This window comes from Meriones unguiculatus, chromosome 4, assembly GCF_030254825.1.
Source record: "Meriones unguiculatus strain TT.TT164.6M chromosome 4, Bangor_MerUng_6.1, whole genome shotgun sequence".
NCBI lineage: Eukaryota > Metazoa > Chordata > Mammalia > Rodentia > Muridae > Meriones > Meriones unguiculatus.
Genome location: NC_083352.1, coordinates 84,103,845 through 84,127,740, shown reverse-complemented (window position 1 = coordinate 84,127,740; position 23,896 = coordinate 84,103,845). Strand labels below are relative to the sequence as shown.

The 23,896-nt window shown below is 45.6% G+C and overlaps 1 protein-coding gene across 2 annotated transcripts in view; it reads right to left on the bottom strand.

Moving 5' to 3' along the window:
* Tmem132d (transmembrane protein 132D) overlaps positions 1-23,896 on the bottom strand; it is a 605,099-nt gene that overhangs the window by 13,351 nt on the left and 567,852 nt on the right. For both annotated transcript variants that reach the window (XM_060382291.1, XM_060382292.1), the window contains one exon: positions 170-375. In XM_060382291.1, the coding sequence (XP_060238274.1) occupies positions 170-375 (206 nt within the window). The remainder of the gene's footprint in view (positions 1-169; positions 376-23,896) is intronic.

The following is a 23,896-nucleotide window of genomic DNA, read 5'->3' as shown; positions in this document are numbered from 1 at the left end:
TGAGGCACCTGAACCCTCACATCTATTCTTGCCTTTAGCTAGCTACCTGTCTGCTTCCCTCCTCCATCTGACCACAGTGGACATGACTTTCTGTCACGGATGCCCAATGCACAGGGTATACATGCATGCATGGATGCACACAAGCACTTATGTGCTCATATACACCTACCTTTTGTTGGAGACAACGGGGACCCGCCAGCCCTTGATCTGGTTCAGCTCCATGTCTGAAACCTCAATCTGCAGGGGTAGCCGTGGCACCCACACTGTCATCTCCAGGGGGCTGCTCAGGTGCTGGTAGGTGAAGCTGACTATCACATTCACCTTGCCCTTCATTTCCTTCCCATTGACAAAGACATAGTCGCATCTGTCAGAAACCTGGGGTCGGGGAGGGGAGGAGGGAGAGAAGCATGGAGAGGGGAGGTGAGCTTCATCACAGTCCATGGTCCAGGGAACAGGACAGCACCGTGTTTGAGAGTCCCAGAGAGAGGAAGGCAGGTGTGAGAAACCTCTAGGCACTAACCGCTGGGTATGATAAAGGTCAGGGATGGATGCTAACCTTACCTCAAGTATCATGTCAGCCTCAGGACCACACAGGAGGCAGCATTTCACACACGACAAACCCAAAACCAAGGCACAATGATGACTCTCGACACCCCAAGGCCATGTTGAAGGGAAAGGAACAAGACTCTCTGTCCCTCTGTTTTTCCCTGCCCCCTCACAGGTGCCATTTCAGCCTAGAGCTCATACTTTCCATCTTAAAGGACAAAAAAAATCTACTTTTAACACTCAAAGGGGTGTTAAAGAAAGCAGACAGAAATGAGTAGGTTGTGCAAAGATCACAAAGGCTTTTCTAGTGAAAGTGCTTTCATCTGCTTTAGAGGCAGCATGGATGCTGGATACACAGGATGGGCTATTGTGAGGCTCAGCCGGGATGGGGAAGTCGATCAATAAGTGTGAAGAGAAATGGGCACCGGGCTCCTCTAAGGAGGACTTTGTCATCTTCAATGTCTGCCAATAGCAAAAGTGCTTAAATCTGATTGCATTGTCCAGTAGGACTAGTGATGGCTGGTTTATTATAATTTGTGGCCTGGATAGAGCTTGCCTTGCTTCAGGGGTTCCGGGAGTCTTTAATTTAAGTCTCTAATTTTCTCTTTATTTCTGTTTATACTCAGGTTGAGCATTTTCAGAGTCCTTGAAAGAGAGAAAGGCGTTGGGATGCTGGGCAAGAGGAGATGAAAGGAGTGAAGAAAGAAGGGAGGGGGCGAGGAAGGGATGAGGGAGACAAGAAGGAGAAAGATGAAGATGGAGAAGGAATGAGGAAATAGGGAAGGAAGAAAGAGAGGAAAGAATGATGGAGGGAGGGAAGGGAAAGGAAGAAGGATATTGTAACAAATTGCTGGTAAGACTCGTTTTTAGAGCAACCGAGTCCATGAATTTAACCCTTAGGGCCTTCCTGCTGAATACGTGACACTTTTAAAGGAGCTTAGAGCTCATCCCAGGTGAGAGAGCCACACAGCATGCTCTGCATTGAGAGAGGTATGGGTTGGGATTCACTTAGCCTGATGTTAAATATAGAACTACCTTCATCTTGGTTCTTTAATTCAATGTTTATTTGTTGAGGGTGACAAATGTTGGTACAAATAAGGAGGCTTTTCAGGGTGTGTGAGGCAGGGTTGTGTAAACAAGGTCAGGGGGACATCGGAGCACAGCTTTGCACAGCACATCTTGGCTCCATGGATCAGGGCTGACCTCACATGTGGCTGAGTAAGACAAGCTATCGTGAGTGGGGTTGGAAGCTTGAGAATCTGCCTCTGGCTCTCTGAAGGTACCTGTGGGGTGCACCCCACCTACATACTCTGAGGCAGTCAAAAGAGCTGCTCAATAGCGATTTCTCCTTCTTCAGGCTGTCAGGGACTTGCCTTCTGCCTTAGCTGCTATTGAGTGGGGATGTGACCATCACTGGCTATGAGCTGTGAACGCCAGTGACATTTGTCCCTTTCTTGCCGGGACTTCACTCTCCAGTGAGTGGCCAACATTGTCTGTTGCCCTCTAGCTGCTACCTTGCTGGAAGGCTGATGTCAGCCCAAGATCTCGGAGTTGGGATTACATGTAGCTGTCGGCACAAGCAGGGGTAAAAAATACAAGCGAGAAGAGCCATTGGGGGGGGGGGGTGTGAGTCACCATAGCCATGAGTAATTTGTTACTTCACTTCATGAAGCTCACCATGACCGTTTATCACACACAGGGGGTGTGTTCTAAGGGCTGTATTCATAAGTGAGAACCTGCCAAATCGATGTATCAGTGGGCTAAGCCTGCCTGAGTGGGACAGATGAAGACAGACAAACTCACACAGCCCCAAACTCAGAAACAGCCAAGAATGTAATTGGGGTCGGCACAGAGCAAGGGTCTCTGTCCTAAGGGACCTTACACACCTAACTTCCAACTTTCAGGTTGAGGAGGGGCCCTCCTAGTACAAAAGATGGTCAATGAGAGGAAATGAAGGCAAACACAGGAAATACCAGCCACAGGGAGAGACATAGCCACACAGCTCCCCATCAAGGGGGTGGGGGAAGGAGGAAGGGTTTGGGCAGGATAAACAGATCATGGTCTAGCCTCAAGGGGAGACTTTGGTGGTTGGCTCCTGGACATAGTTCTCCTAAGCCTATATTCTTGGGAGGGTTTTGATACATCCTAGAGATATCAGTGGCTACGAACCAAGCTTCTTATCCACTTAGAAAATGTTGATGTGTGCTCACATAGGTATGTGCATATTTCTGTGGAGGTCAGAGGTCAATTTTAGCTGCTATTCTCAGGAAGGCAGTTCACTTCCTATCAGGCAGTGTCTTTCATTGGTCTGGGGCTCACCAATCAGGCTCAGATTTCTGAGCCGGCCCCTGGGAATCTCCTGTCCTTGACTCCCCATCTCAGGTATTACTGATGTGCACTGCTGTACCTGGGTTGTTAATGTGGGTTTCGGGGACTGAAGTCAAGGCTTTATGCTTTCCAGGAAAGTACTTTACCAACTGAGTGATTTCCCAGGATTGATTTTTTTTCATTAACTTCTTCTTCTTCTTCGGTTGTGTATATTGAAGGTTTATAAAATGATACTTTGGGGTTAACATGGATACTGGAAGACATTAATACAGTGAAGGAATAATGTATTCCCTGTGATCAACATCTGTTTATGTGGTAGGAACAGCTGGAATCTCATTCACTAGCACTTCAGAGTCAAACCTTAACAGCTAGCATCTGCAGGAACCTCCTGAGAAGTGTAACTTCAGGGAAGTGTGACACAGAGAATATTTGTCTTATATCTGAAGTCACCCAAGCTCATGGTCGTTACTCACAGTGGCCATGGGTGACCAAAACCTCCTTCTGGTCTCATGTTCTACCTCCTGTCTCCTGGTTCTCACTCTGCCCTAGTGTCTCTCAAGTCCTCATACATATATTTGAGCATCCCATACCAGCTCTGCCCCAAGTAACCTGCCCTATGCTCCTCCAGTCCGGAAGACCTACTGTAGCTGGGCTGGCCTCAGCTGGGAAAAATCAAGGCTCATTTCTTAAGCAGACAGGGCTCTCCACACAGGAGGTCCAGGGCAAGCACTGGGCTCCTCCTTATGGAATCCACAGGAGCAGGTCCCCTCTCTCCTTCCATCCATAGCACCAGGAACTTAAACCCTACAGACTGCCCCTTCTGGGAGATGAACCAGAGAGATTCAACCATTTAGGTGAACTGAGAGACTTCATCACTTCTCCTTCAAGTATGATGAACGGTACAGTGTCAAATAATTTATTAACTAGCACTTTACAACGTTGGTGACTTCAAGGAATGATTGAGTAACACTCTCAAGTCCCCTCCATAATCCATTTTCAGACAGTTCCCCCTGCTCTGTGGTGGAGACAAAGCTAATATTTCTGACTCTCGTGTGCATAATCCTGGCACTTATGTGAATTTAATGCTAGCTCTAAGCTCTTCTGGTTAAACGCTGGCTGGATTTAAATCTTATCTAAATATCACATCTGTGGCAAAATTTATGTTCTCTGGGTATTTTTCTTTTTCCCCTTTCCTTTCTTTCAAATGCTACAGCTAAGGATAATGAGCGCTTATCTTCCCTCCCTCAAACTGAGCAAACAGTGACATTCCACCGGAGGCTGCCATCAGAGTCTCAGGCTGGTGCTACCCTCTTGTGATTGGTCTTTATCTTCAGTAGGAAAAAAAAAACACATTAGTGATGGCAGTAGAGGTAAGCACAGCAGCTAACATTTAAAGTTTGCTAAAGCAATATGCTGTGTGTAGCACTAAAACCCTATTCCATCTGTTCTTCACGGTAAATACACTAAATAATATGACTTGGAAGCCGGGCACGGTGGCACACGCCTGTAATTCCAGTACATGGGGATGCAGAGGCAGGTAGATCTTTGTGAGTTTGAGGCCAGTCTGGTTACAAACGAGTCTAGGGCAGCTAGGGCTACACAGAGAAACCTTGTCTCAAAAACCCAACTATGTCTGTCTGTCTGTCTGTTTGATCTTACAAAAAATTTTATAAGAAGGTCAGTGGGATATATATACAGTGGGAAAGCCAGATGAGGACACAGTGAGCATGTGGCCACATATACCCCAAGGGAAGAAGCAGAGGAGAAAACAATTCTGTCATCGCCTCCATCATATGTATCTATGTAACTGTGTATCTATGTATCTACATATAAACACACACACATATATGAAGGACAATGAGGTAAAAGATTTCTTCTATTTAAGCCACTCACCCCACCCTGTGGCATTTTGTTATAAACAGACCCAGAAAACCATGCAGTTGACAGTGCAGATAAACAGTCATCTAAACAGTCCCTAGAGACCATTTTCCTATTTCAGAGGACAGTTACCAGTTTGAATGGAGAGGAGGCTATCAAGGACTGGGGGGAACTGACCTCCTGAGTGGGTCCATGTACCAGTGCCAATGAAAGCTGGCTTCAGGGATGGCCATCTTTTTGGAGCCTTCCCAAGGTCTCATTTGTTTTGGCCTATTTTATTCTTATGGTTTCCCAATGAAAGAGCAACCATTAAAGGCACCATTGTACGAGACAGGAGAAAGGCAACTGAGACAGAGCAGTGTCTCAAGTTCACATGGCTCATTTTAAAAGGCTTGCCACACCCTGGGAAGACGGTCTCAACTGAGAAATTGTCTAGATTAGGTTGGCCTGTGAACTTATCAGTGTGTGTGTCTGTGTGTGTCTGATTGTTAACTGAGGTGGCACCCTGAATTGTGGGTGTCACTCTTCCCTAGACTGGGCCTCTGAACTGGATAGGAGTGAAGAAAGCTAACTGAGTATGAGCAGAAACAAGCAGGCAGCAAGGGTGCATCATCTCTTTGCTCTTGACTACGATGTGATATGATTAGCTTCTTTAAGTTCCTGCCTTGACTTCCTGCAATAATGGCCTGTAACCAAATAAGAGCAAGCCAAATAAGCAACTTTCTTCCTCCATGCTTTCTTAGACAAAATGGAAATCAAACTAGAATATATGGCTGGGAATGTTTTAGAAGAGAGGTTTGTATCCAGGCTATTTCCTCCAGAGCTATTTCCTGTATCCAGGCTATTTCCTCATGGTGAGACCATGGAGCCCCTCTGAGGAGCAGAAGTTGAAGAAGAAAGTGTGTTGGGTGGAAATACTAATGGAAGAAAAAGAGAAGGAGTGGGGCCTGGAAATAAAGATCTGGCAGGACGGATGTTACCAGAGGGCATTCTTTTTGCTGGAGATAGCCAAGCCCTCTGTGTCCCCTCTGTCTTATGTTACCATCTCTAGCCATCCTAAAGAAAGCCCAGGATAGAGGGGACACCATGAGCCACTTACTGTAGTCTATCTTTCCTCAAACACTCCCCAAGGCCAAGTGAGACCTTTCTCAAGGTAGCATAGCAGCTTCATCTTTGTGTATCACATCATGCCTCTTAAGGACGATGGGAAGAAGAACTGTTCATGTCATTGGAATTGTCTTCAGCAGATGCTGTACCCCTAGAACCTGAGTCACATGCCCAGGAGATGATGCCATTCCCAGAGAGCTTCAGCACCTTCCTGGGGAAGAAGGGGCATTGTGCTCAGAGAATGTTCTCTTTGGTTTTTGAACACATGTCTAGAGGCTGCCATTGTCTTCCCATGGTTACTCACTAAGTTTGGATAGAAGAGCATTTTTATAATAACAATTGTCTCCAGAAACTCCGCTTCAGCCCCAGTTGAAAGGACTCAGTGGCAGCCATGGGGGAGGCTATGGAATGTGAAATAGCACCCTGGCCTCTATACTACATGCCAACAGCACCCTTATACCAGTGGGGGCAACTGCAATGACTTAGACACTATCAAAGGACCTACAGGTCTCCCCAGAAGTGATTTGTTCAGGGTTTTCTATATGTTTATTTTCGCTACACAAAAGTCCTCAGCCTGGATCTCAGGACCATCTTCACAATGAAACCAGAAACTTGGAAACACTGGGCATGGCCATGCAGCCAACAGAGTCCTCCCACATCTGCCCTTATGGTCCAATGGCCATTGCTCTAGGTGAGACACAGGGCTCAGAGCAAGCCACCCTGCCAGTCACCTCCACCATCCCCTGATCTTCCCAGAGATTCTCTGAAGCTTCAACAATTCCATCGTCCTTTTCCAGACAGACAACTCTGAGACCCAGCCAAGTTGATGCATACAGCAGATTGTATTTTCCAAAGACTGCCCCTCACCTTACCTCATCTTCTCTTTTAAAGTGACCTTATGATGGCCAAGTTAAAGAGCTAGGCCCAACTCATCCTGGCTTCTCAGCTGGTCTCAGAACTTGCTTAAACATCAGAACTTGATTCCACAGATTGTGTGATCTCCTCCTGACTCTATTTTGCTGTTTCTCTATTTTTGTCTCTGTCTCCTCTCTATGTCTCTCTTTCCCTGCATCTCTGTTTTGCTTTCTCTTTATGAAATAGAATGAAAATTAATCAAACCAGGTCTTGGAAAAGCACGACCCTGAAGATGGAAACTGGGAAGACCAAGGGATGCCCTTGCCTGGGAGCTTTCTGGTCTGTCTCCTCTCATACTCCTGATGTCTTCCTCATCACCCCCCCCCAAAAAAAAGCAAAAAGAAAACAACCATCAGAGAGCCAATATATATGCATTCTCTCTTACACACATGTATTTGTGTGGATTTGAGAATATACGTTGTAAGCAGGTGCTTGTGAATGTGTGTGAACATGCATGTGGAGGCCAAAGGATGAGGTCAGGCAGCAATTGTTCCCCACCTTTTATTTTTAAGGTCTCTCGCTGAATCTGGCGTGCATCAGTTCAAGTAGAATGCCTAGCCAGTGAGCTGCAGGGATCTGCCTGTTTCCCCTGGGATTGGAGACTTGCACCACCATGCCCAGCTTTTATATGGGTGCTGGGGATCGAACTCAGGTCCTCATGGTTGTGAGGCAAGAGCAGCATTGACTGAGTTATCTCCCCAGCTTTGTGTTCTCTGACTCACTCTGATTTCTCATTCTTGAAAAAAGTTTAGTGTTCGGCACTAACATACCGATAACTGTAGCTCTCCCCTCGTTTGGTGCAACTTGCAAAAGCAGGGAAGGACAGGGACAGTTCCTCACAGAGAGAGACTGTCCATGTGGGGCACTGCTCGCCAATGCCCAGTCCTTATGAAGAATCTCACTCTTGTGGTAGGTACTGTGGCTCTGAGAAGAGAGAACCCTCTGCCAAGATTTCCTCACACGCACACACAGCACTCTGCCTGTGTTCACAGAGGGCAAATGTCGGTGATGGTGTGTCCTTTGCTCTGTCCCTGTCCTCACAGCAACCAAAGAAGGACAAGCAACAGCTTCCATGAGTAACAGAGATATGCTTATCACTCAGCCAGTCAGTATCAGGAAAGCAGAACAAGCATGCTGTGTTCCTACAGCCAGGTGCCAGGGAGAGGAGAGAGTTTATCCTTCCTGAGAATAGACAGGATGAACTCACTTCTCCATGTGGGTGGTAACAGGTCAAAGTTAATAGCTCACCTCTCTCACCCATCATTATTACACTGACCTCTGTCTGGGTGCGTTCAGCATAAAGCAACTTCACAACAGTCCATTCTTTAAAGAGGCCATGAGTGTCCTCTCTCGAGCCAGCTACATCCTAGGTAACAGGAAGTGGTCCCTGTTGGTCCCATAGCAGCAGGACCGATGGGAAGAGGATGCCCAAGGCTCGACCTGGGATGTGGAAGCTCCCTATCTTTCTATGGAAGAGGGGTGGGAGTTTGTCCTCTACACTGAATAAACAGTGGGAATGTGAATTCAAATTGTAATGGTTCGAATAAGAACAGCCCCACAGGTTCCTATGTCTGAAGACTTGGTTCCTAGTGAGTGGAACTTTGGGGGAAGAATTGGAAGGTGTGGTCTTGTTGGAGAAGGTAAAACCACTGGGGCTGGCTTTGAGGTTTCCATTCCCAGTGTGCCTGTCCTTGCCTCCTCCACGTCGATCAATGTGTAAAGCTCTCAGGTGTCCTCTTCTCCACACATTTGCTCAGTCATCAAGAACTCTGACCCTCTCAGACCACAAACCCCAAATTACATGCTCCCTTTCATAAGTTGCCTTGCTCGTGTTGTTCTGTCACAGCATTAGAAAATAAATAAGACAGTTCCTTTTCATTCTGCCCAACCACACATTGAACGGTCTTGAAGACAGTTTCATTAACATTAGAAAAGGTTAAGTCATTCCATGTGGGTCCTTCTTAGATTAATGCATTGGGGGCTCCTCTTGCGATGAATTTCTCTCTGTTGCAGCGGTGTGTTGGACTGTACGTGGTGCATTTCTATATTTTCTGCATCCACTGGTGAGCTTCCCATCTGTCTCACATCCCTACCTGGTTCCCGGTGGTCATGGGAGATGACTCCCATCCTTCAGCCTCAGAGAACACATGTCCCTCGTCCTGCTGGAGCAGCTGTGACACCCAGCAGTAAGGTGGGGACTGAGTGGCTCAGGTTGACTTCTCCCTGGATTCTCCGGGTTTTAGGGATGCCCGGGTTTTCTGAGCTCTCCTGTTTCCTCTCCCATGCCTGGGAATTCACGTCTTCCCTCGCCGATGCTCAGTCTGCAGAATGTGCCTCCCCTGCCTGCCCCTGTTCACTTTTGGGTTAGTTCACCCAACCTCTTTCTACCAACATTTTTATTATGAAAAGCACTAATCAGAGGAAAATTGAAGTCGAGCACTCAACGCCCACTGCTTTCCATCGATAATCACCGACTTGCAGTGTTTGCTGTATCACAGATCCGCCTGCCTATCAAAGCTCCACCCATCTGCTTTTATGAGCCCCACAAACATCCACTTCCCATACCCCTGAAGGCTTCAGACCACATGCTATTAACTAGAGTTCAACAATCACGTAAAAGAAAGTGTGACCAAAAAGATAAACCACTTTGTATTCTTACCAGGGCCAGGACACTGTTATCACGAGGATCAGAGACATGAACTCCTTTCATGCAAGTAAGTAGTGTCAGGAATGACAGGGTATGGGTGTAGCCTGAGACCCTCCAGCCTGGGTGGTCCCAGTGGGTAGGTGTTCTGGTGTCTCTCCAGCTGTGTGGCCACCTCTCTGCTTCAGTTACCTACCTGCGAAGTGGGGATGACCCCATCTTTATTAGGCTGTTTGGAGACCCAGTGAGCTACCGTTTGTGAAGTCTCTGGGCTTCCTGCATGTGGTAGGAGGTTTACTGTCTATATTCAGGTCTCGGCTGAAAAGGCAGTGCTGTAGACTGGTGACAGCCGTCGGCAGTACACCCACTTTTCCTCTCAAGAGCTTCGGAACGCAAGTTCCAGCCCTAGGACCCACGTCCTTGAAAAAGAATGATTTCTACAAGTTACCCCCTGACCTCCAGATGCAAACTGCGGTGCTCATGCCTCCTCGTAAATTAATAACAATTTAAAACCCAACTACTTTTTAGGTCTTTATTTTCTTTTAAACTATAAAAACAACGAGGCTGGAAAGATGGATCGGCTCTTAAGAGCACTTGCTGTTAGGACCCAGATTTTTGATCCCTAGCACCTACATGGCGGTTAACAACCATCAACAATTCTAGTTCCAGGAATCTGATGCTCACTTCTGGCCTCTGTGGGTATTGCATGCATGTGGTGCACAGACATACATGCAGGCAAAACACCCATACACATAAAATAAAAATAAACAAGGTATTTAAAAAATAACAGATATTATTAGACACACACACACATATATATATATTAGAATATATGGTAGTTATCTTTATCCATGTGCCTAAATTCCTGACAAGGAGCAATATTAGGGGGGAGTTTAATATGGCTAAGAGTTTGAGAAGGGATATGGTCCATCACGGCCGTGGCGAACAGTGGCGCAGAGCAGGAAAGAGCACAGTCTGGAAGGTGTTTGACACCCACACCAAAGGGCCTAGTGTGGGCCTGGGACTGCGCCTCTGAGTCCCTGGGAGCTGGCCAGGGTGCACTGAGTCAGGCTTTAAGACTGCCCAGCTACGAATGGGGTCAAGCGGGTGTTCTGCTTTCATTGTAGGAAGATCACAAGATCTAAAGGCTGGCCTGTGATTCCCAGGCTGAAGCTGTCCAGTTCTCTTCTATAGGACCCGTATGAATAGCCGCCCACTTCAGGAGTCTAGCTGGGCCTGCTCACCAAAGAGCCTCACGTGCCTCTCAGAAGGAGAGGGTGGGGAGAATCATGGGACTTTCACCGGTGCATCCAGCTGCCCTTCCCAACCAGCTGTAGCTCATTTTTCCCTAATTGCAGGAGACCTCGGGGTCTCAAGGAGGGGCTAGAGCAGGGTTTCTTAATCCTCCTAATACTACAACCCTTCAATAACAGCTCCCCACATTGTGGTGACCCCAACCATAAAATTGTTTTCATTGCTACTTCATAACTGTAATTTTGCTACTGTTATGAATTGTAATGTAAATATCTGTGTTTTCTGATGGCCTTTGGCGAATCTAGGAAAGGGTCCTTTGACCCTCAGGTTGAGAACTGCTGGGCTAGAAGATAAGGGTAGGGACAGATGAGCAGAGGTTCTCTACCCAGCCATGGGCTAGCCACCATTCCTTCCGCTGTGGCTGCCATGTCCTTACTGCATGCTCTGGAAGGAATCATTGGTTCCCCAGAGGGAACCTTGGTGGAGGAGCATTGTTGACAGCAGTGAAACTGGCCATCCGAACACACCTGTAACAACCAAAGCTGGCAGGAGAGCACACCAGTGACAGCCAGGCTGGCCAGCACAGTGGCTTTTCTGTTGGTTCATAGGTGGCTTCTACCTTAGCTGCCCAAGGGATCCCTGGGAACACTGTAATGAAGGGTTTACATACTGAGGTTCCTGTACAGAATTGCTGTGATAGAGAGAAAGAAAGACAGTTTCCATGTGTGTATAAAACTTCCGGAAGGACTCACAGGAGAACAGAGAAGGGACATGGGCCTCAGATCAGAAGAGGCAGGAAGGCTCCGGGTTGTGAGCGCTGTGGATACCTGGATGTCAATTTCCATCCATCATGGTGGCGAGAGGATGAATGTTGGTTTTAGGAGAAGAAAGACCCAGTTTGTGGCAGATTGTTATGGCACCTGATGAAGGCTGAACACCTGCTACATTAGCCTTCCCTACCTGGCTTTGGGGTCTGCCTGTGACAGACTGCTTGTTTGAATTGCTGCTGAGTGCTGTGAGAGGCTGGGTCCCAAGCCCAGGCAGCCATCCCGTTATCCTTGCTGTCCACAAAGGGCATCTAAATGAAAGAGCTTTGTACAAAGTGAGATCACCCATCACTTCTGAAAGCTCCAGCTCAATCTCATCTTCTAAGGTAAACTTCTAGCAGATTCTATAAGTTTCCTCCCTCCCAATCTGTCCACAAAAGCCTGGCTTCCTGAGTTGCTGTGAGCTAGAGGATTCTTTGCCGGTGCTGAGCAACTTGAAAGACAGCCAGCCTTCCCACATGAAGGTGAGTAAATAGCACCTTCATACACACGTCAGGTGGAACTCCCTTGCCAGCCAGGTCAGTGTTATCTGCGAATGGTATGGCTAGTGCAGAGGCTGCCAGAATAGTGTCAACCCTTGCTGCCTCCAAAGAAGCACCTATGGCTTGGCATAGGTGACAAGTTGGAGTGGGCCGTGACCAGAGACATTTGCTCCATCCCTGACACGCTGGCTTCTGCCTCTCCAGGAACCAAGTTATTCATTATCCTTTTTAATAAATTGAATAACTCAGTGTCTGCATAAACCAGCCAAGCTTGTGTTTCATTATCTGTAAATAAGAATTCCGGGAAATTGGAGTGATGGCTCAGCAGATAAAATCATCCGTACAGTGGCAGTGGCTTAACTCCAGTTCTAGGAAACCTGACACCGTGCCTCCATGGACACTGCACACTCATGATGCACACACACACACACACACACACACACACACACACACACACAGATGAAACATGCATGCACATAAAATATAAATAAATCTTTAAAAATTATTTTGTAAAACACAAAGAACAAAAACAACAAAAAATTATGTTGATTGCCATCTGCATGCTTATTATGGCTTCTGTCTCATTTATTTGAGACAGTAATGACTGACATGAAGTGATCTTGGTCTGGGACTCATTATATAGCCCAGGTTGGCCTCAAACTTGGGCAATCTCTCTGCCTCAGCATCCTGAGGGCTGGGATTATAGTCATGAACGCTCAGTTTATCAGGTTGAAACAGACCAGCTGTTGCTAGGCAGAGGCCGTTGTCTGGACAGGCAAGTTTCTCTGGAGACTGAGTGCAAAGAGCGACACTGCAATTCACCCCGTGAGGCAGGGTGGGGGAATGTTCCCTAGTCCCAGCTCAATGTGCTCAAGTCAAGGTCACTGATGGTATTTGTTTGTTTGTTTGACACTCTCATGTTAGGTTGGCTTTCAACTGGCTACATCAACAAGGCTATGACTTGAACATCTGACCCTCCCACCACCCCTTTACTCTTGGCATGTACCACCATACCTGGAGTATATGATGTGGGGGTGGGACCCAGGGCCTCTGGTATGCTAGGCAGCTACTCTGTCAACTGGGGCCCATCTTGGCCCTTGAGGCACAGCTTTAAAATTAGCCCAGGTAAAACAGCAGAAAGTTGAATCCTCCAATATTAATATCCACCGTTTTTTTTCTACATCTATGGCTACATTGTCATATTTATATCTTGTCTGTGGCCTTTAGCTCAGTGGCATCTTCAGCCAATTAAGATGTCTCAGTGGCTGCACAATGTTGGGGTTACCACTGGCCTCCTTTTGTCTCAGTTTCTTTCCTGGCATAATGATGCAGGCATGCCTTACCTCCTTGAACCTCTTCCCACTCCTCAGCCCTGGCTGCATGGAAGGATCAAGGAATGTGGCAGCCTTGTGGGGGAAGCTGCTTGGGATTTTATCTATTTTTATCTAATTAGTGCAGAGAACATATCTTGAATGTGAAGCCATTCAAGGATGCAGCAGCCCATGCAAAGCCTAAGGGTTTGGCTAATTGGAGAACAAAGCCATGCCAGTATTGTGGTGGTAGGGTTGCAGTGTGGGATAATGACCTTGTAGTATGTGTGCACTTGGCAAGAATTAGTGATAAGTATCGACTACCCAGGGGCCTTTGCACAGAGGCCTCCCTTTGAAGGGTATGATAGAAATGAGCCAGTAACGGATGTCTCTGTCCATCTCGGTACAACGTTGTTTTAACATTCACAAAGAGCTTGTCTACTCACGATTAGCATCAGGCAGTTACAAACGAGTAGCTGGTTTTACACAATGGAAGGGATATGCCATTAATGCTAACAGACCTGTCACTGGGAAGATAAGAGGCTTGGTGCTGGAATGAGGATGTCGTATCTCCGGGAACACTGGGTATATAACGGTCCACAGCTGTGGACCATGTGAACACAAAAGTATGCAGCGCCATGACTCATTTGCTTCAGAGCAGCCATTAGAGAAAGACCAACAAACAGTGGACCTGCCCGTCATCTGAGTTCTGAGAGAGACAGGGAATTGTGAGATAAACCAGGACATCTGCTCTGGGGCCTCCCATGACACTGACCCCAGATAACGCATTTCTTCAATTTGTGATATCTCCATCACCCACCCCAGACTGCCCATTCTAGCCCACCTTGCTCTCTTAAAGAAATTTAGCACACTCTGTAAAAGCTGTGCTCACCAAGCTTTCATTCTTTTGTGTGCCAGATCTCTCCTTGCCTCCTAGTATGAGCAAGCCTGGCACGGTCAACACTGATTTCATTGTATCATCTCAAACTTAAGAACAGAGCTTCCTGCAGTTCCTTGACGTGTCTTGAGAGCCAAATTTCCATCCATGCCATGCACTAGCAATAGCCAACCAGCCACATGCAGGAGAAAAATCTGCCCTCTGGGATTTGCTAAAGATTGGGGATTTAAAAGACATCTTTCCAGCAATTCCCCAGGCTTCTGATGGGATGAAAGGAGTGGGTCACACAAATGGACTTCAGAGCCAAGAACAGAAGAGTGGAAAGTTACGGTGGGCATTTAGTGAGGGGGACTCTTAAATTCCCCCCCGAATATGGCTGGCACGGACTGACATGTCTCTCTCATTTTCCCTAGTTATCTTCTAACTGCAGTGGTCATCAACAGTACTAGCCACAGGCAGATGAAAGAACTGGAGCCCTCACTGCCCTCTGGGTTCAGAGCAGCTGTCACCTGGGCATCTGAAGGAAGGTGGTAGGACTGTGTCTAAAGTCTTCGGTGGCCTGGGCATGTAGGCTTTCCTGGAAGGAGGAACTTTGAGTGTTACATCCAGTCCTGGATGAATTATGACAGCTGGCTGCTCATCCATCTGAATTCATATGCATGGAGCAGGGAGGGAGGAGGGAAGGAAAGGCAACATCCCTGAGAGGCCTATGAGCAGCATGGACAGGTGCTACTGGGCTGATGGACCCTGGCCAAGTGTGTTTTCAGGAAATTTCAGGTGTGTTCTGATTGCAACCCTAGAGGGCTCTCAGCAGGATGGAGTGTTATCGCAAATCCCTCATGCCTCCCTTAGATCTCCCTAGCCCGCAAGCTTGTCCCTGCTGTCACTTTCCAAAATGAAGGATCAGCTCAGAAGCTGCAAAGTCAAAGCTCTTATTTCTCTGGGAGAGAAAAATCAAGAGACGAGTTGTCAGAGTCTATCCCCTGAAGCAAACTGCAGTCACATTCTTGAGATCAGCTGTGCCGACTTGCCTGCACCCATCAAGATGACATCTGTGGGCTGTTGATATTCCTCATAGGTGAAGGGGTGAGAGGGGTCACTGGGCTCTCACCTCAGTATCTATCCCTGCTCCCAGCCATCTGTATGCAACACTGCTCTAATTACATATGGCCCCTGGCTAGAGAAGGGGCTAGAAAACGTAGACTAGGGAAGACCAGTGGAAGGAGCTTCAGCTATGCAGGTACAGGGAAGCCACTGTCCACGCTGTTTGGAGACTTTTCAGTGTGGCTGCTTTGGGGTCACCCATGCCTCTGTTTGTAGCCCCTCACCTATGCTTTGGAAGTGAGCCCAATAAACTCATTGGTTCTCCAAGGTGAACTTAGCGGAGTCATACTTTGATTTGTCGTTGGACCTTGTAAGGAAGGGGTAGATATGGTTCATACCCACCCTCTGACTGGGGAGGAATTTTAGTGACAGATAAGTTTGCTGAGATATTTATAGTGTGCTATATCAGTCATCATGCCATGTCTCCAGTTCTCTCTCCCTGAGGGGAAGGTGGAATGCCTTAGCTTCAGGGAAAGGTGTTGGGAGCTCCCCCATCCCAGTGGCAGCCCTCTGGAGCAATGTCAACAGCAGATCACTGTATTCCCCGGGATGCTTTTCCTTCAGGGAGCCTAGTGGGTGATCAGAACAGGGATGTAGAGGGTCAGTGCCATCGTGCAACTGAGGAAATCTCTGAGGAGATGCTTGTGACTGTCAAGTGTTGTCCTCAACAACAGTCCTGTATGCTGCCCTTCAGCTAAGGCTGCCTACTGCGGAGTCTACCGGACACAAGCATCTTCTGTACACACGAGACACACCAGCTCAAAGAGACTCATATCCTAGGAAGGGAGATGAAAAAACACCGGATGAAGCACACCTCTTCAAAGTTTGATGTTGACGGGAGTGAAATGGGGTAGAAGGTGGAGAGACAGGTTGCCCCCTCACACGAGGGCCAGGGTGCTGAGGATGCCACGCCCGTGAGAATCAGCCCCAGAGAAATATTGTCCTCAAACAGGCTGAACGTTCTAGAAACCAACACAGCAGCACCTGCATGCTGCACAGCGTCTCGAGCCAGTCCACAGTCTAGCTAAAAGGAAGATTGTGTAATAGCCGAGTTAGCAACACGTGGCCCTCTGCCCGGTAAAATTGCCCAGGGAGCCTTCAGCTGCCAGGACCCAGTCAGAGACTTTTTTGTCTTACATTTTATTTATTTTGTGTGTGAGGGTGATGTGTCATGCCTACGGAGGCCAGAGGACAACCTGCTGGAGTCAGTTCTCTTCTTCCCACTGTGTGGGTCCCAGGGTCTGAACTCAATTTGTCAGGTTTGCCAGATTGTAATTTTACCCAGGGAGCCATCTCTTTGACCTTCATGCAGAGATTTTGATTCAGCTGGGCAAATGGTATCCTGGGACACAAAGGTGTGTGGAGTAACACATTGAAAAAGAAATCTCAAAAATCAAATTGCCAAGCATTCAGAATGGCCAGCTTCCTCCTTCAAGACCCAAAGCTGCTCTCTCTAGCTTTAGAATTTCAGTGAAAGCCATTAGGCCCTGGGAACTAATTCTAATAATTAAATTTCTACCAAAATATACCTCTCAGCTCTTGAAAACATTAAATTAAATCCAAAATTAAAAGCAAATATTTTAATATCATCCTGAATTTTTCAGAGCACACACACATGTGTGTGCACACCCACATATCACACACACACACACACATACACACACACACACACACACACACACACACACACACCACATGCCAAACTTCAGGCTAGATTGCCTCTGACTGATTTTAAAATTTAGTCATTTTAAGGTGTTGAGATACATCAGAACTAAGCAATTATTGTCTGTTGATGAAGGAGTTGAATTCAAAGTTTTATCCTACCCCTCATTGTCATGTTTTATTCATAATAAATAATTTAAAAAGCATTTTAGAGGAAGGAAAAGTGACTGCAGTCAACTGACATAATAAGAAAAAGGAAATTTTCTGAAACCACTTTAAAGGTCAATAGTCTTTATTTAACAACAATCAACTATTATCACAACCAGCGTCATCACTATCTTTATCGATAACATCATCACCATCATCATGACCTTCACCACCATGACAATCATCATCACCAGTATCATCACCATCATGACCACCATCATGATCATCATTGTCATCCTCCTCCTCCTCATCATCACCACCATCATCACTATCATCATTACACTTACCAAGTAAGAAATTCAGGTCAAGGATGCCCAAGGCCTCACCGGTAACTTCAGTGAAGACAGAACCTAGTCCTACTGACTTCAGATCCCACAGCTGCTCATCTCTCTTTGAATCTGATGCTCAGAGCAGTGAGGGCTATATTTGCATAACCCTTTTCAGGTGGCAGGACCCATTATAATGCAGTGGGAAACGAGCTTATGATCTCTGAGAATTTTTTTTTACTTTTCTGATATATTCTCTGTCCCTTCTTGATTCACTGATCTTGTTTAAAATATAGACATATTACCAGAGCAATGGCAGCTATCTTGCAACCATGAAACAAGTGTCATCAGCAAGAAAACATGATGAAAATGGTACTTCACAATGAAAGGAGGATCCAGTCTCTGCAACAACATCACTGAGCAGCCACAGCAGCCCTGTGTTCCTTATTTCGTGTCACAGATAGGTTCTCATCTTGTTTATTTTACGTTTATGTTGCTATTGTCAGATATCACAACTATCCAGCTATTTGCAATGATGTGGACTCTTTTTTAAAAATTAGTTTTATCTTGTGTGCATGTGAGTGAGTACACATACACACACACACACACACACACACACACATATATATACATATATATATACACATACATAAACATACACATACATATATACACATATATGTATGTGTATGAGTATCTTCATCTGGCCTCTGTCTACATTATATGTATATGTATATGTATATGTATATGTATATGTATATGTATATGTATATGTATATGTATGTAGACAGAGGCCAGATGAGGATACTCAGTGTCTTCTTCCATTGTTCTCCTTATGTACTTGAGACAGGGTCTCCTACTGAATCATTTGGTGTAGGCTGGCCAGCTAGCAAGAGCTCCTGACTGTCCCATGTCCACTCTCCATTGATAGGGTTACAGCCACGCACATCATGCTCGGCTTTTACATAGTTGACAGAGACTTGAACTCAGGTCCTTATGCTTGTCCACCAGGCATTCTTACCCATGGAGCCATGTGCCTGCCTCATATGGGGTCCTAATGGGTCCCAAACCTAGAAACAAAACACAAGAAAACAAAACAAGAAGAAGAAGAAGAAGAAAAAAAAAACAAAACCAAAACCTCCTTGCTGCTTAAGATGAAACTTTCTTTATTTCTGAAGTTTTTCTAACATTTAACTTTAGTTTTGAGAGGTCACAGCTATAATGACGACAGCGGGGGGAAAAAGGCAAAACAAATGAATTAGTTTGAGGCAGATGAACCAGGACAGACACCTCCCCCCCCCAGCTTCAGAGAGCACTGCTAAGGTGCCCAGCTGTGACCTCTCCATAAAGGGCTCAGCCTTGCTAGACAGTTGATTTCCAAAGAGAAGCTACATACCCAATTTTAATATGAATTTTAATGGAAGGGTTTCTTACACTTCTCAATATTGGTCACTGCTCAAAGCCTCCAGAGCCGAATGCATCGTGCATAGGCCAGATGTGACCAAAAGACCTGTAATTTGTAACCTCTGACTTAGAAGGAAAAGCTAATCTCATAATATTTATTCATTTGGGAAATACAGGCGATGGAGCAGATTACAAGAAAGCAGGCCAGGTGTTGCTGCTTTTGACCTTTGAACTGGTAATCAAAACCACCAACAAAAACGAGCCGAGAAATGGGCGTCTCCTCACACTACCACTGATCATCAGCGCAGAGGCAGTAGCCCACCACTGAGCATCTCCAACTTTGTCCCACACCAACAATCCCTCCTGCCAAAGGATGCTAAGTCCAGGTTGCAACCTTGACCTCAGGACTTCCAGATAGACCTAAGTTTGAAAGTCCTTCCCAGATTCCCACCTAGAGTTCTGAAATAGGTCTTACAGTACCACTTGGGGCCCTGAGGGAGAGGAAATAGGAATATCATTATACAGACAGAAAGGGGGAGAGGCATTTTACTCGCAGGCCTATAGGAAGAAACCCATTGTGTTCTCTCTGATAGAAGGTGTCCGAATTTAGGGACAGGAGACATGGCTCAATGGGTAAAGTGTTTGCTGTGAAAGTGTTAGTACCTGAGTTCAAGTCCTCAGAAAGCATGTAAAGCTGGGCACAGTATGTGTCCGCTCCCGTAAGTAAGATGAAGGGAAGACATAAGGGAACTCATGGGCACTCGCGGGCTAGCTAGTCAGGAGTGTGCAGTAGTGAAGGACAGAAAAGAGAACCTGTCTCAGACAAGGTGGAAGGCAAGGTCTGATACCCAAGGTTGTCTTCTGACCTCCATGACTAAGGCAAGGCACACAAGTGCCCACATCCACACACATGGATGTATATACATACAACAACAATAATAAGATGAATAGCACTTGAGGTTGATCATGGGCCTCTATACAAACACACACATGCACACACACACACACACACACACACACACACACACGTATGCACACAAGCAGGCACGCATGAGTGCAAAGTTGGTAAGTTCAAAGAAAGGAAGTGTGTGTGTGTGTGTGAGTGTGTGTATGTGTGTGTGTGTATGTACACATGTGGGGTATGGTTGTGAGTGTGTACCTATGAGACCATGTGTGTGTCTGTTCAGACAGGACTGACTGAGTCTTGCTCACCCAACACAGTGGCAGAAGCAAACCGTACTTCTGCCTCTATGGCCTATATATACCTCTTATATTTATTTAATTTTGTCTTCCTATAATGAAACATATATGACAGACCATTTGGGGGTACAGTATGATGTCCTCATGTGTCCTAACTCTGTGCCGAAGTTAAATCACACAGGTTTGTGACTCCATTCTTAAAAAAGCTTATCTTTTTGTGTGTGTGTATACGTGTGGAAACATTTGAAATCTGTTCTGTTAGCACTTTTGGAGCCTGTGGTAATTGCACATAGTTATAGGGTCTGACGTGATGTTTTGATATGTGTCCGCATTATGGAAAGATTAAATCAGGATAATTAACATATCTATCACTTTATATCCTTATTTAGTGTGTGGTGGGAACATTTAAAATACAACGTTGCAATTTTGAGACATGTGTTACTATTAACTTCAACTGGCACGTATAGTTTAGCATCCTTTTTTCATGTCTATGTACCTGTTGTGTGCATGCTTCTGTGTGTGCACATGAGTGCATATGGGTGCGTGTGTTTGCATATGAATGGAAGCCAGAGGTCAATGCTGGGTGTCTTTCTTGTTCTCTGTCCCTTGATGAACCCTGAGCTCTCTGATCTGGTTAGTCTAGCTCACCAGCTTATTTTTGACGATTCCAGCTCTGCCTCCCTGGTTGCTGCCACACCAACCTTAGTTTTATAGGAGTGTTGAGGATATGAGTCTGGTCCTCACCCTTGTGCTTTACACACAAAGCCATCTCCCAGCCCCTGTTTCAGTATCTTTAAGGTATCACAGCAGCCTTGAACTTTCCTCTTTCTTGCTGATTAGGTTATTTTCTTGCATGTGGTAAGACTTGATCTTAAGTGTAGAGTTTGATTAATTTTGCTAACTGCAATCTCATAATCATCTTTACCACAACAATCAATCTTGTACTAAAAGTGTTACCTGGGAGATTTTCCTTGCTGCATACACACAGAGACACACACAGACACAGACACAGATACACATACACACAGATACACACACATACTACACCATAGACACACACAGAAACACATACCATAGATACAGACGCACACACCTATAGACACAGACACACACACCACAGATACAGACATACAGATAGACACGGAGACACACATACACCATACACACAGACACACACACCACACACACACATACATATAGAAATACACATAAACATACACACCATAGACATATAAACACACAACAGACATCCAGACACAGAAAAACAGACACACCACACACATACAAAACACAAATATGCAGATACACACACAAACACACAGAGACAGTCACATGGAAGCTCTGAGTGGTGATGGATATGAATTTTGCTTGATAGCAGCAATCATTTCATTATATATAATGATACATGTTATATACATTACATATATGTCAAAATATCCTGTTATTCCCCTTATAGACAACTGAGAAAGATATGTGATCTTTTTCCCTTTCCAAATTCACATTAAAATAGATACATGTTGTAGGAGGATGGGAGAGATGAGGAGGAAGGAGGGCTAGCCTAAAGGAAGGGTGAATAAAAAAGCCACATGGAAATTACTGAAAGGCCTGATTAAAAATATAATTAGAAGGACAGTAGAATACATGCAATATGGAAGAAGAGGCGGGAACACCAGAGGTTCAAAGATTAAGCAGGGATGAAAGCTGGTGATGGGGAGGAGAGTGGGGGTCAACCAAAAGGATGTATGAAAAAGTCTGTGGAAAACCATGAGTCAGGAGACTAATTTTAAAATAAAAATTAAAAGAGTTCTAACAGAGGTACCTTACATGGGTGGACAATGTCACTCCCAGAAGACACAGTTATTCAAAGAAAACCTGCAGAAAATACCCACAGGGATAGAATACCACATACATACATACATACATACATACTTACTTATATACATACACACATATAATGTATAACTGTTTTGCCTGTATGTTTGTCGATGTACTGCATGCTTACAGTACCCTCAGAGGCCAGAAGAGGGCATTGTATCCTTTGAAACTGGTGTGAAGTGCCAAGGGTGTGTGTGTGGTAGGACTCAAATCCAGGGCCTCTGTAAGAGCAATAGGTGCTCCTACCCACTGAGCCATCTCTCCAGCTCTGGAGTTTCCTTTTTCTTTTAGTTTTAAGACTGTGCACCATCTAAAGGACTTTAAAAATCTCTGTCTCCAGTGTACAAACGTAGAAAAGCAACTACCCGCCTTGCTGTCAGGGTACCTGCTGAAGCCACAGGCAAGCTCCCCGCTCATCTCTGAGATTCTCACCAAACTCCAAATCAGTATCGGCAGCTATAAATACAGTCCTGCAGATGTGCATTTTATCATTCATTCTTCTGTCTTAAAAAAAAAATTCAGATGGTCATTTTTTAAAAATGGGGACAGCAATGGGGAAGGAAGTGAGAACAACAAGATCCAAGCTGATAAGGTTCGTGTATATATATGTGTGTGTCTCTGTGCATGTGTGTTCACATGACAACCAGATGACAACCTCAGATGTTTTCCTCAAAATGGCATCCTACTTGTATTTAATTAATTCATTATAAATTTGCGTTATTAATTTGTGGCATTAATAATTCCCCAGTACATGTGTGGAAGCCAGGGAGTCAGTTCTCACTTTCTGCTATATGTTGGTCCTGGGGTCTAAACTCAGGTCATCAGGCTTGGCACCAAGTACTTTTACTCACAGAACCATTTTGCTAGCTCCACCGTATTTTTTGTTGTTGTTTGTTTGTTTCTGAGACAGGGTTTCTCTGTGTAGCCTTAGCTGTCTTGGTCTCACTTTATAGACCAGGTTGGCCTCAAACTCACAGAGATACGCCTGCCTTTGCCCCCCAAGTACTGGGATTACAGGTGTGCGGCAACAGTGGCCCCGGCTACCACCTTCTCTTTTGAGGCAGAGTTTCTCATTAATCTAGAAGTCACCGGTTAAACTAGACTGCCTGGCCAGTGCACACAGAGAGCCCCCTCTGCCTCCCCAGTACCAGGATTACAAGTGTGTGCTACCATGCTTTGCATTTTCACATAGCTCTGGGAATCAAACTCAGGTCTTCACTGATTACAAGACAAACACTTTTTCCAATTGAGCCGTCTCCAGGCTGGCAAAGCTGGCAAGACTTGAGGCTAAAATCAGAGCAAGCATTATCCAGAACAAGTGACTGAAAAATTAGGCTTATGTTGGGCAGCGTGTAACAACTTCAAATCAAGTACCATTTTGATGGAAAATACAAGGTTATTAAAAAGAAAAAAAGATTTGCCATAAGCAATGAATTCTTCTTTCTCATATAGTGTTCAGGATATAGCTGTCTTGGTTTTTTTTTTCTGATGCTGTGATAAAACACCCCGATAAAACAAACTTAAGGAGAATTTTTTGTTTATTTGTTTGTTTGTCTGACTCGAAGTTCAAGGATTTGATCCATCATGACAAGGAAGTCAAAGCAACAAGAGCTTGAAGCAGTTGGTCACCTCACATCCGTAGTCAAGAGCAGCGAGAGATGAAATGCCAGTTGATGTTCAGGTCCTCTTATCCCTTTATCCACTCTAAGATCCCAGCCAGGAAACAGCACCGCCCACAGCGGGCGGGTCCTCCCACCGCAATCAGTATAATCATGATAATGCATCCACAGGCACACCCGAGGTCCATTTCTCAGTGATTCTGTAGTCTCTCAAACTGACAGCATCATCCATCACAATGATTACACAAAAAATTCTGTCTAACCACTTGTGGATCTAGGTGGGATCCTTGGGTACCACAGCCAAATCTTCTATCACTGCTCTTTCTACAGTCTCCACTGGCTCCAGTGGAGCTTTCCAACCTTATGAAAG